We start from the raw sequence: 13,765 nt of genomic DNA, 5'->3' as shown, positions 1-13,765 counted from the left end.
CTGCTGCCGCATAACTTGCCACTACTGCTGCCACTACCATCACCCCCCACCATGCACCATCGCCATGCTACTGCCTACGCGCTGCGTGCCATTGCCATGCCGCAACACCGCCTATTGCGCAGTTCCACCTTTCCCGCCTGTTCGGCCCTGTGGGTCACTATTGTACGCCGCTGCCCGCACGTTGTCGCACGTCGCCCTGTGCGCACTGCATGCCATCGCTCCCGCACCAAAGTGTCGCCTCCCCCACGCTGCTCGCATTGTTGCGCTGTTGCGCCATTGTCCCCCCTACCACTCACGATGTTGCTTAGCTGTGCCACTTGCGCTGTTGCGCCGCCACCGCGATCTGCATCACTGCCCCCCTTCCCCTCCCCCCCCCGCCATTCGCACCACCACGTCACCACCTGCACGACATCACTGACACTGCCATCGCCGCTGCACGCAGCTGCCGCTCGCGCATCTCTGCCATCACCGATGATGCTACTACTACTGCTGTCCTGGTTGTGATGGTGCTGCCCACACTGAGCCACTACCATTCGTGCCACACTACCTCGTGCTCGTACCTGATTGTGCGCCACCAACCATCGATTGTGCTGCTACACACTTACGACTGCACTGCCGCTAGGCAATCGCCTGGCCACCGCCCGCTCCTTCCGCCCTAACCCCGCTGATGCTGCGCATTGTCATTGCTACTGCATGCATCCCCACTCGCCTTCGCTCATGCCTCCGCTTCCGTCGCCGCCCGTACATGGTCCTTGGCACTACCAACACCCATCAATGCCGTCGCTCACGTGCCATCAATGTCGCCACCCTCATCACTGAGCACTTCACCGTATGAGTCATTGCCTTGTCACTACCATTGCTGTCCCTCACTGATCTCGACGGCCTGACACCGCTATCGTGCCTCGACCAACTGTGCCGTTGATGCCCACGGGTTGCAGAGCAAACCCTCGCCATCATCGTCACGACCGACCATGCTTCAACCTGCCGGTATGCTTGCCGTCGTCCCTTTAAAACGTTTTCTTATTTATTTTGAGTTCCTCACGAGTGCATGTCCACTACCGAGGTTAGGATAGAGTTAGGTAGGATTGTTGTCATGATGGATAGGATTTTTGTCGGTACATCCTTGGTTGGACCTGTCGAGGGTCTACGTACTAGTGGTAGTAGTTGTGCTCGCACTGTCGATCTTCAACCAGATGTTCAAGTCATTCGGAGCCTTGTAGTATTCCCAGGTCCCTCTTACCGTGACGTAGTGGTCGTCGGTGCCATCAACATTCTTTATGTGCTTCTCGTTGATTTCCACGTGCATTTGCATTGACATTCCACTGCATCTTTTACTCGCAGAATTGACACCAGAACAGTTGTTTGATCCTGACCCGTTGTTCCGCATCAAATATTCATCTTATGTGAACTTGAATGTCCAGTGGACTAGGATGAAAGTAATGAATGGAGGTGCTAGCTACATTCTGCCTTGCGACGATGATCATGAAATACTAGGAATAAAACAACACAATAAACATTCTGCTCTGAGATGAAATACTTAGCCTTTGACTTCCATGGGAAGCCTATTCTAACCTTGAAACTCTTGAAGAACTTGAGGGCTGCCCATTAGATTCCTATGAGTAGGTGTTTGTGCATCTCCTTCCAAAATAGAGAACTGTACTGGCTGGCATCCCACCATCTGGGTCTCCTTAGAGAAGAAAATACCACTCTGAGGTCCAGGAGAGAAGCAGAAGTTAACCCCGCCTGCATGTTGCTGCAGTCCCAGAGTCAATGACACGCCGTTGGCCAACCCCTGCTGCTCTCCACAGTTGCCATAAGAAGCAAAGTCAACGTCCACAAGGCCAAAGTTGTCTGTTCTTGCCAGTTGTTGCATAGAAGTGTACTGTACTCCTAAAGAGTTCTTCCCAGCCATGGTGTCATCACCATGATCACTATGGTGGCTGCTGTTGACGACGGAGGAGAGAGAATCCTCGATGGAAGAGAGAGAATCTTGCAGCTGCAGCTGTTGTATGTTCAGACTATTAGGGTTTTGAGATTGGCCTGTGTGGTTGTCTGATTGAGGGTTTTGCAACTTTTCCTTAGTCTCCTCTAAGTACATCTCTTCTACCATGGGCTTCCACAGCCGTACTCTTGCATTTATGAACCAGTTACAAACCTGCGTTGGCAAGACCAAACATCTTACAGATTTCAGATATCACAGCATATGGAAATATATATGTTAATCAGATGTGTAATATATATGCATGATTTTATGTGTAATGTATTATTTATATGCATTATACATTATGTATTATATCCTATGAATTCTGAATTAGTGATACATCTGTACTCTTTATATTCTGAAACGATAACCAGCATGGGTATAAAAATAAATTATTAACCAGTTACAAATATGCGTTGGCAAGACCAAAAATCTGATTTAAGCTAATTCAAATATCTCAGCATATAATCATATATTTTTATCAGACGCGTAATGCATAATTTATGTACATAGTATAAACCATCGATGAATTCTGGATGCTTGATACATCTGTATTCCTGATATTCTGAAACGACAACCAGTATGGGTCTAAAAAAAATATGATTTATGCAAGCGAAATCTTCTGATCACAGATTAGGCTAGATAAAAATATCATGTCATTCATTTGTATTCATTCGGATCTCTACTTATTTTCAAAAAGACTGTCAGAAGTTTCTTCGGTAATGTTACGAGATTGGAATGGGGTAAGACTTGCCTGGCTGCGAGAGAGACCCGTTTGCCGAGCCAAGATGTGCTTATCAACGTCGCTTGGATACCTGCCACCACAAATCATTGTTTATCACGTAGAACAAACACTAGAGATACACCTAAAATAATCAGTCACGTCCGGGCAAAGTTTGCAGTGATTACAGGAAGGGGAAAACTGTCCCGGGACGTATTTTAAGGACGCAAAGTTTTTAAGAGATCATTTTTCGAGTCATGATTGAGATAGATAAATTCGCTTGCTCTATTGACCTCAAAAATCCATGAATTCGTTAGGGTAAAAGGAAGATGAAGTTTTCCTACATTTCGTTGTAGGGAGAGAGAGAGCGGAGATAGAAGGGCGGATGAGAGAGAGAGAGAGGGAGGTAGACGCTTTCGTCCGCTGCAAAAGAGAGGGAGGGAGGGAGGGAGAGAGAGAGAGAGAGAGAGAGAGAGAGAGAGGGAAGCTTTCGTCTATTAACAATATTGGAGGCGAGTTGAGAAGTGATCAGTCAGAAGGAGAAACAAGATGTGATACTTATGGGGAGAATGACAGCGAGAGAGAGAGAGAAAGACCAGAACGAGAAAAAGAGAGATGCAAGATGTCAGAGAGAGAAACCACAAGGAGAAAAAAATAAACGGAAGACGTCTCAGAAATGGAGAAAGAAAAATAGATAGATAGAGAGATGAAGAGAGAGAGAGAGCGCTATAGAGAATGATAGATAGATGGAGAGAGAGATAGAGAGAGAAAATGCGAGAAAGATAGATCGAGAGATAAAGAGAGAGAAAATGCGAGAAAGATAGATGGACAGAGAGAGAGAGAGAGAAAATGAGAGAAAGATAGATAGAGAGATAGAAAGAGAGAAAATGCGAGAAAGATAGATAGATAGAGTGAGAGAGAGAGAAAATGCGAGAAGGATAGATAGAGAGAGAGAGAGAGAGAAAATGCGAGAAAGATAGATAGATAGATAGAGAGAGTAAATGCGAGAAAGATGGGTAGAGAGATAATGAGAGAGAGAGAGAGAAAACCAGAGAAAAGACGGATAGAGGGAGAGAGAGAATTACGGATGTAGGAAGTGCTCGAAGAGCCAAGCTCGGAGAACGGTGACGGCGCGTTCGGGGAGGCCTCTCTGAGGGCGCCAAGGTTGGTACTCTATCGCACCGGACTGCTGAAAAAGCTTTTCCTGGCGAATATGACGGTCCAAAAGACGTAACCTTGGCATTTCCCCTCGCCTGCCTCCTCCAGCGACTTCATTCTTCTCTCCTAAAGCTCTCTTTACCTCCTTGAGCTGCCCAACCATGGCATCCCTTAAACATCTGAAATGTCGTGACATTGCCTTCATCGCCAGCGCTGTGTAGACCTCCGCGGCGCCCGCCCCCACCGCCGCCTCGAACCCAGAAACCATCGGCCTCATCTGCTCACAGTATCTCCTGTATCTCCTATCAAGCTTACGCACATCACAAGAAAACAACAATTAGAACATCACGTTATCATGGTGACCAAACTTGTAGAATATTCACTGGCTATTTATCTATTCATATAATTTTCCTTTTATAAGCGTATCCATCATTTTATCTGGGGACCCTATCTACTAATCTGTCAATCTATTCTTTCTATATCTATGCATATATTTTCTCTATGTCTGTATGTCTATCATTCTATCTATCTAGCTCCCTATCTGCCATTCTGTCTATCCATTTAAATAATTCTATCTATCCATATATCTTTATATCTATGCACCCATATCATTCTATCCCTATGAAGACGAGTGGTTTCTACCCTATGAAAGATTATGGTGCTGGGTGTGACGCACAAATGGAGAAGCTTGTAAGAACAGACGCCATAACAGAGTTGCCTTTGTATGGTTCTGCACGTCATCTGGGGATCGATTGACAGGGTCTTAATTTCCTAAAGTAAAAGAAAAGAAAACTATAGCAGAAAATCTCAGGGCGAAATTATCATCGTAAAAAAGAACGTAGGGAAGGAAGTGCAATGGGGAGCTAACCTCCTCCAGCAAAGAAGCCAGCTGGGAGTAACGCATCTTCAGTTCGGATGTATCAAGAGAAGATAACAAAGATGAAGAAGATGACGTTCCGGAGGCAAGAGCGGCCTTCTTCTTGCGTTCACCCTCGTTTTTGCCTTCTTTAAGGCTGCATATCTCGTTCAGAAGCGACTGAGTCGGTTCAAGATAGTGCGAACTCCTCAGCTGGAGCTGCGGCAAGAGAGGCTGACAGTTGAAGAGAGATAACGAAAGACTAGACGGTGGCTGCGCTCCAGGAAAGAGGTATCGAAGAGAAGCGTCGTCCATGACTTTGTTTTCTTGCCAATTTGAGCCTGCCATTAGAGATTCCACTGCGAAGGCCTCTGGATTGAAGAATTCGCCATGCGTTGACTGGGATTGGATGGGCTTCGGCGAGGGCTTGGCGTTGGCAAAGTGCCCAGCAACGTCTCTTAGAGCAATCACTTCGTTCTGGGGAGTGAAAAGATTGTAGCTTTGATTGAACCCCGGCTCCATTGTTGGGCTCCTGGGGCTGTAGAATAGAGATTAAGATGCGTCAGTTTGGTGAGTCGATTGACGGGGATCGAGAGAATAACAAACACTAACCGCTAAGATCGATGAAATACAGAGAGGGGGCTATGATTTCAGAAGATAGATTAAGATAAAAGAGATTCTTGGGAGAGCGATGAAGGTAAGGGTGAGAAAAGGTGAAGATGTCTGCGACAGGATCGCTCGAGAGAAGTTTTTTTGGAAATAAGGTGAGAGCGAAGGAGAGCGAGAGAGAAATAGCGAAAGTTAGCGAGAAAAAAAGAAAGAGAAAGAGAGATAGAGATAGAAAAAAGAGAGTGAGAGAAAGAAAGAGAGTTCGAGAGAAAGAGAAAGAGCGACTGAGAGAGAGAGAGAGAGAGAGAGAGAGAGAGACAGAGAGATAGAAAGAGAGAGACTGAGCGAGACAGCGAGATAGAAAAAGAGAGAGAGAGACCAAGAGAAATAGAAAGAAAGAGAGAGAGAGACAGAGCGAGATAGAAAAAGAGAGAGAGAGACCAAGCGAAATAGAAAGAAAGAGAGAGAGAGACAGAGCGAGATAGAAAAAGAGAGAGAGAGAGAGATACCGAGCGAGATAGAAAGAAGGAGAGAGTGACCTAGTGAGATAGACAGAGAGTGAGACCGAGCGAGATAGAAAGAGAGAGAGAGAGAGAGACAGCGAGATAGAAAGAAGGAGAGAGTGACCTAGCTAGATAGAAAGAGAGAGAGACCGAGCGAGATAGAAAGGAAAGAGTGACCTAGCGAGATAGAAAGGGAGAGAGAGACAGAGCGAGATAGAAAGAAGGAGAGAGTGATCTAGCTAGATAGAAAGAGAGACAGAGAGAGCGAACGAGGAAGAGAGAGAAGAGAGAGAGAGCGAACGAGATAGAGAGAGAGGAAGAGAGAGAAGAGAGTGAGCGAACGAGATAGAGAGAGAAGAGAGAGAGCGAACGAGATAGAGAGAGAAGAGAGAGAGAGGAAGAGAGAGAAGAGAGAGAGCGAATACGAGATAGAGAGAGAAGAGAGAGAGAGAGAGGAAGAGAGAGAGCGAACGAGATAGAGAGAGAAGAGAGAGAGAGAGAGGAAGAGAGAGAGCGAACGAGATAGAGAGAGAAGAGAGAGAGAGAGAGAGGAAGAGAGAGAGCGAACGAGATAGAGAGAGAAGAGAGAGAGAGAGAGGAAGAGAGAGAGCGAACGAGATAGAGAGAGAGAAGAGAGAGAGAGAGAGGAAGAGAGAGAGCGAACGAGATAGAGAGAGAAGAGAGAGAGAGAGAGAGAGGAAGAGAGAGAAAAGAGAGAGGAAGAGAGATAGAAAGAGAGAGAGAGAGGAAGAGAGAGAAGAGAGAGAGATAGAAAGAGAGAGAGAGAGAGAGAGAGGAAGAGAGATAGAAAGAGAGAGAGAGAGAGGAAGAGAGACAGAAAGAGAGAGAGAGAGGAAGAGAGATAGATAGATAGATAGATAGAGAGAGAGAGAGAGAGAGAGAGAGAGAGAGAGAGAGAGACTTAATTCAGCACTAGACGCGATACAAATCGACAGAAATTATCTCCAGGCCAAGGGGAGATGGACAATTATGCAAGTTCATGCGGATCTCATCACAGACCTGGATGCTGTATCTCTTTTCCGAGGATCTTATCTCACGCTCGTCGCGGTGGAATATCAGAGTATGTAGAGCGTCGGAGATAGAAAATGAATAAGCAGAAGATTGATCATGAGAGATAGAGAGAGACAGAAGCGAGACTGACATCTAACCTCTAAGGGAATTTGTTGGGGATAGTAGATGCCCTTTTTGATATGCTCGTTTTAGAAAAAGATTTTGGGGGGGCTGCTGCAATCTTCTACTGCTGCTCACGCTTTTCTCGATGTTGCAGTTGCTCTTCGTTCTAGTGCTGCTGTTCCCCCCTTCTCGATTTCTCTTGTCTGCAGGATCCCTGTCACCGTTCCCATACGAGTTGCTCGGATGTGATCACAATGAAAGTCGGTCTTTAACTCTCTCTCTCTCTCTCTCTCTCTCTCTCGTTTGTCTGTCTGTCTCTCTGTCTGTCTGTCTCTCTCTCTCTCTACCCCTCTACACCTATTGATTCGTCTAGACGGAAATAATAAAAATCTGTGTCTGCGGTTCTGGCGTACGCAGTACGAACTGGTAGTTTACCACTTTATCATATTAGATCTGCTCCGAAGCTAAAGTCAATGGTACCTCTCTCTCCCCCCAATCTTTTATCGATCTCTCTTTTCTCTCTCATCATGCTCTCTTTTTTCTCATTTTTCTCTCCCTCTCCCTCTCTTCTCTCTCTACTTCGTTCTCTCCTCTCTCTTCTCTTTCTCAGTCTGTATCTCTTCCCTCTCTCTTTCTCTTTTCTCTCTTCTCGTATAATCTCTCTATCCTCTCTTTCTTCTCGCAAAATCTGTATCTTTTTTCTCCCTATCTTTCTCTCACAAGTTCTCTCTCTCTCTCTTCTATATCTCTCTCAATCACAACTTCTCTCTCTTTTTTATATATCTTTGTCACACGATTTCTCTCTTTTCTCTCTCCTCTATATCTCTTTTTATCTCTCTACTCTCAGTTCTCTCTCGTCTCTATCTTTCCCTCTCCCTCATGTAATTTCTCTCTTCTCCCTCTATCTCTCTCCCACAATTTCTCTTTCTCTCTCTCTTCTCTCGCAGTCTCTTTCTCTCTCATCTATCTTCTCGCAAAATCTCTCTGTGCTCTCACAATTTCTCTCTCTTCTCTCACAATCTCTTTCTCTCTCATCTCCCTTATCTCACAATCTCACAACTTCCCCCCCTCTCACTCTATTCGAATTCCGGAATAAAGAGAATCGCGGAGGCACGAGACCCCGTATCCTTCCAGCTGAGCTACTACTGCGCAACTCAGACAGCTCTTCTCGTCCCTTGTCCTGATCAGAACTCTTCATAGAAATGTTTGCAAGAGAGACAGAGAGAGAACGAGACGAAAAGAGATGGATAGAATAGGTAGGTAGAGAGAGAGAGATTGAGCGAGAGTGAGATTGAGAGAGAGTGAGTGAGAGAGAGAGAGATTGAGCGAGAGTGAGCTTGAGTGAGAGAGAGAGAAAGAGATTGAGAGAGAGAGAGAGAGAGAAGTGCTTACAGTTCCGAGAAAATCTGCTCCCGGCTACGGTAACGTTATTAACTTCGTTCTCGCTTGGTGCATAGCTCTGAGACGATGCAGAGATAGAAAGAGAGAAATAGTTTTCAGGGAAGGCTAGCAAGCTACGCTCAGCAGCTGCAGTGGACCGGAAAAAGAAAGGGAGTTGGGAAGGGCGTGGTGAGGTATGAAAAGAGAGAAAAACGAAGCCACGTTCCAAGAAACAAAAGAGAGAGGAAATAAGAGGAGAGAGGAGAGTCAGACGCGGCTGGTAGATATTCCAAAAATAGATACTGGGCTGACTGAAGGCCTAGTTCCCTCGGAGCCCCTGACTAATTCCCTTTTGTTTTAAGGAATTCCTAGCGAGGAAGGCGCAGCAGAAGAACAAAAGAGGTGGGCCGTAGCAACTTGCTGGGTCCACCCCATTTTTTATTTTTCTCATTATTAATTTTTTTAATCTTTCGGGACCATCCCATTATTAAGTTTAATTAGTCGGGACATTTCCTTAATGATTTTCAACATGTGGAGAATGCATCCTCAGTCGTTGTCCATTCCTCTTGCGTTTATTTTTTCTTTTCAATTCTTTTTCAGAGCCATTATCTCATTGTTAGGGTTTATCACGAGAAATGGCTCATGTTCCTTCGGCCCATGTTTCCTTACACTCAAGGCCCTTCAAATATCTCATTCTTTTTTAGAGCCAATATCTCATTCTTAGGGTTTATAACTTGGATCCTCCAAAATAAGACAACGCACTTTCAATTCGAGAAAATTATGAGCTCCAACTTCTTTAATCCTAGATTAGGATCCTGGAAAGAAACGTATACTATGTTTTTTCTGGGCAAATATTGAAATCTTAGTTAATGACGGGCCCTTCACTGATGCAAATAATTGACATTTCTTTTGTTACACTTACTGCGACCTCAAATACTTTAATATCGACAATTCGGGCGTTTTTCGCCTTTCATGCAAACATTTCTCTCCATCTCTCCCTCTCTCTCTCTCTCTCTCTCTCTCTCTCTCTCTCTCTCTCTCTCTCTCTCTCTCTCTCTGTGCGTCTCTCCATCCCAATCGGATGAGCACTCTTCACTTAGGAGTTGCCGAGGATGAATATATGCTCTTCAGTCCCTGTCGTAAATTAGTAAAATACACAAATGGTTGCTTTATTAACTGAAGAGAAACTCGACAAGCAAGGCTGAAAGAAAGGTATTATCCGATGGCAATGGGAGTGCAGAAAGTAATCTTGCAAAATTACTGCGGGCAAGTTTGAAAACTTTGGAAGTACATCCTCCTTGAAGGCTGTATTTATGAAACTGAAGTTCTTTAGAACTCAAAAATCATTGAAACGTTAAACAAGTATTGAAACCTGCGTCCACCATTCCTGGGGGATTCCGATTTCTAACTTCTGAACGTTTAACTTGGAAGATCCTTAAGTTCAACAACATTACATACATTCTCGTTACAGTCCTCCAAGTAACATAAATGATAAAAAAATATCCCAAAAAGGTAAAACTTCCGTGATGGCCTTTCGTGGATAGTGATGAATGACCCGTCTTTTCCATTAATCACGGGATATATCATCATAAGATTCGTCATCTGCTGTACCACGCGTGCAAAGAATAATGAAAATAGAACCCTTCACACGATCATGTGTCTAAATCTATATAGTATTTTCTGAGGTTAGTTTCCAGTAGGTTAAGTAAAGCATCAAAACGTAACTGCATCCGCTTGTTGTCTTTGATTGTCGCCTTAATGTAGAGCTCATAATAGGATACAATCAAAGTTTAATTCTAAATTACTGACGGGTCCAGCAAGTGGAAAATCATTTATTTAAAATTAATATTCAACTTGTTCGACTTTACCTCTGGACGGGTTATGTATCCCCTTGCAGCTCTAAAATTAGGTTACAATGTCATCTAATAGGAAGTTTAAGAGAATGGTTTCGATATTATTTCTAACAAAACTGCCGATTTTATAATTGAGACCTGCGGTAGAGGTCAGAATGGGAAATGTCAAATGCATATGGATCTACAAAGGAGGTAGCGGATAGTCATTATTAATTTATTGAATTTAATGAATACCTCATTTCATTCCTTGGAGCCCTTATATTGGAAAGTTTTAGAAAGGAAAATTTTCATTCGACCAAAAAATGAACTTACAATTGACAACTTGAACTTTACGTATTACCATCTTCAAAAATTCACAATTTGACAAATAAAATTTCGTCATTAAAATTCCGTCACAATTTGTAATTTATGGCATTTCTAACCTTCGAATCGACCTTTTTAGAGGAAAATTAACATTAGGAGGAAAAATAATGGTGCACCTTTAATTAAGCAAATGGATGGTTGTGTTTTTTTCTCAAACCCGTTCACGCGGGGAACTCGCTGAAGAATTTAATGATATTAAATGACTTTAAATAGGCCTATTAGTTTTCAGTCCAGTGAAAATTGTTAAATGAACAAGTGGCAGCTCAACAGACTTAGATTCCTGATATTGTCCCTAGCAGGAACAAGGAGAATGTTACAGACAAAGTGCCAAGCGGGTGAAATGGACACGAGAAAGGCAATAACGATAGGTACACACCAATCAATAATTTTCTCAGTTTCAACATTATTTAAGTGATATTATATGTTATAACTATCATCTAATTAAGCTGAGATTCGGAGAAAAAAATGAAAATAACCCTCACACTGAAACGTAGAGACGATGTTGAAACTCCATCCCCCTTGAATGATGCCTCTCGTTCACGCCAGAGAATAGATAGAACTTCCCACCGTCGTCTTCCTCTTCAGTGGTCCATGCAGTACGTGCGAAGGACACGTGTGTCCTGTGGGGAACAGCGATGGAGCCCCTCCAGCTAACGTGAACCGCAAAGCAAGGTGGGTAAAGATGCTTCTCAAGGCATTTAAACGCGTTTTCCTTTCTTTCTTTAATATGAAAGAGAAACTGGCGAACTTTTATTAGCCCATCGAATGTAGATTTACTCGTATTTAATCCAGATAAAGAAGAGAGGTCTACATAAAGACCGCATCCATCTGAGTGTAGTATTTTCTCAGGAATATTAATCTCAGTTACCGCTCAAACGACGAAGAAAGGCTATAGACTCCCGTGGAGAATGTAACGTAATATAGTTTAAATCAGTAAGTTGCTAATTACCAGGAAATTTGATATTTTATGGTCATTATAAGTTTTCAAATCAATGTATCTAAAGATCCATGAGGCTTCAACTTTTTATTGGCCTTATGATTGTCAAATTTCGAAGAATAACAAAAGAATCCTACAGAGAGTTTACCGGTAATCACAAGGAAATACTGTATTTTCTGGTAATCGTGAGGTTTCAACGCTTCAAATTCTAACATCCATAAAGTTCGAAGGTTTTATTAGTCGTGTGATTGCCAAACGACGAAGAATAACAAAATAATCTGGTAGCGATTCCGCAAACGGGTAATTACAAGGAAATACGTTATTCCCTTGTAATCACGAGGTTTAAGCGCATCAATTTTAAACATTCATAAGGCTTGAAGGTTTTATAAGTCTTGTGACCACCAAACGATGAAGGATAACAATAAAATCCTACGACAGGAATACCATAATTGAAATTGATTCAGCAGACGGGTAAGTACAAGGAAATTAAGTATGTTCTTATAATCATGATGTTTCAACGCACTGAATTTAAACATCCATGAGTCTTCGACTTTGTTATTAGCCCAATATTTCATTTTGCGTTCAAGATCGTAAAATTCATTATTTTTACTGGGCATCATTGGATTTCATGTATCTCGGTGGCTACATGCTCAACGTGTCTTCTCTCTCTTGAAGAATGATAAAGTTTACAGTTGAACCTACACAAGCCACGGAAGTCAAGAAAATTTGACAGGTGGTGACGGACATCTTTCTCCTTCATACCGCCGATTTCCGTGTTGTTCTGAAAATTGTTCTAGAACTACTTGTATGAGACAAGTTGAGCATGAATCAGTTTCTCAGGAGCCAAACCAACTTCTCTCCTCTTTCTTACCAAAACTAATACTTCTTCTTGATGGAAGCCAAATCTTTCTCTCTAAACCTAGCCATATCTAAGGCTTACCCAAACTGTAGCTTTTAAGTAATGACATACTCTATCCGACGGGTTTCATCTCCACCTCTACGATAACAAAGGGCTTGAAAATCTTCTATTCAGGCCAGGGGCTCGTACAAAAGGATACATCCTGGGATAGTGACCACATAATCATAAACATTGCCAAAAAATAATAATTCATCGATTGGGTCACTCACATCACGAGAATCATCCTTGAGCGTTATCCCGTCGTTTTTCTCTTCCTGCGGGCGGTATTAACCTGGAACTGTAATTGGCCACATAAATATCTGTATCTTTAATATTTTTCTGCCACTAAAAAGATGAGAGAAGTTTGAGAGAGTGATAAAGAATTATATGGAAGGCGTTAAGTCTAGCAGCCCTATCTCAAGCCACGTTAAGATAGCCTAAAAGACGCGATAAAGAGTGCAGGAAACTATTGAAGGAGCCGACCAGCTGATGTGACCCACCAACAACGTCTCGTCAACGTGTCTATGCCTCTGGGAAGGCCTTCTCATCCGTCGGTCCGTCCAATCTCTATGGCCGTGGAAACGTCCGATTTGATGTTTCTCTTTGTCACTCCTATCCTTCTCTCTCTCTCTCTCTCTTTCTCTCTCTCTCTCTCTATCTCTCTCTCACTCTCTCTTGTGTTCTCTCTCCTATACCTGAAGTTTGGTCCCACCTGCTTGGTTAGGTTGACTAGTCAATGTCAAAACTAATGTTAAAATGAATTGGAGACAGTATTACAAGTCAAAAATATAAATTTTTGATGTTTCCATTTATAAAATATTTAATGTTCTTGTGCCATCAATTAAGATAACTTCTAAAACATTGGAAAATCTATAATGGAGAACCATAGATTTATAATTGAAATGTGCTCCATTAATTTTTCTTACATTGGTTTTGTAGTCCTACCTACAAATTTGGGTGCTTTGGAAAACTAAATTGAAATAGGTTTCACATTAGTACAACCGTTCAGCTACCTATGACTTGGACATGTCAATTTTGCAAGTGGTTCCACAACTTCATTGTGCTTTTAGTATGTGTAAATCTCAGTGCCCTTCATAGTCAAATCATCAATATAATGTAATTTTTTTGTTGACAATATGAGTAAATTAAACTTCAAATTAAAGATCTTAAAATTAAATAAAACCTAAAAACTCATCATCTTTACTTTACTCCATTGATTATATAAGCTGGTTATATTTTCTCAGACTGAATAAAAAGAATAGTTAGTGTGAGAGAGTGAAAGAGTAAAGAAGAACATGAGAAGATAGAAATGATGAAAGAGGGGAAGAGTTAGAAACTAAGAGAATGATAGAGGGAGAGAGTGCGACATTGA

General features: G+C 42.6%; 1 protein-coding gene across 5 annotated transcripts; it reads right to left on the bottom strand.

Moving 5' to 3' along the window:
- Positions 1-1,468: 1,468 nt before the first annotated feature.
- LOC144711843 (homeobox protein BEL1 homolog) lies at positions 1,469-8,667 on the bottom strand. 5 transcript variants are annotated; one of them, XM_078585936.1, is made up of 6 exons: positions 8,355-8,666; positions 6,998-7,176; positions 4,729-5,254; positions 3,788-4,170; positions 2,736-2,796; positions 1,469-2,155 (listed from the first exon to the last, which is right to left on the bottom strand). In XM_078585936.1, the coding sequence occupies exons 3-6, from the start codon at positions 5,236-5,238 to the stop codon at positions 1,568-1,570; spliced, it is 1,542 nt and encodes a 513-aa protein (XP_078442062.1). In that variant the 5' UTR covers positions 5,239-5,254; positions 6,998-7,176; positions 8,355-8,666; the 3' UTR covers positions 1,469-1,567. The 5 variants fall into 5 exon arrangements, with proteins under 5 accessions (XP_078442062.1, XP_078442064.1, XP_078442061.1 ...); XM_078585938.1 differs by lacking the exon at positions 6,998-7,176 and having other exon boundaries at positions 8,355-8,667; XM_078585935.1 differs by lacking the exon at positions 8,355-8,666 and having other exon boundaries at positions 6,998-8,336.
- Positions 8,668-13,765: the final 5,098 nt, after the last annotated feature.

The sequence above is a fragment of the Wolffia australiana genome, chromosome 14, assembly GCF_029677425.1.
Source record: "Wolffia australiana isolate 7733 chromosome 14, ASM2967742v1".
NCBI classification, from domain to species: Eukaryota; Viridiplantae; Streptophyta; class Magnoliopsida; order Alismatales; family Araceae; genus Wolffia; species Wolffia australiana.
Note: the sequence above shows the minus strand (reverse complement) of the source record. Positions and strands in the feature narration are given on the sequence as shown.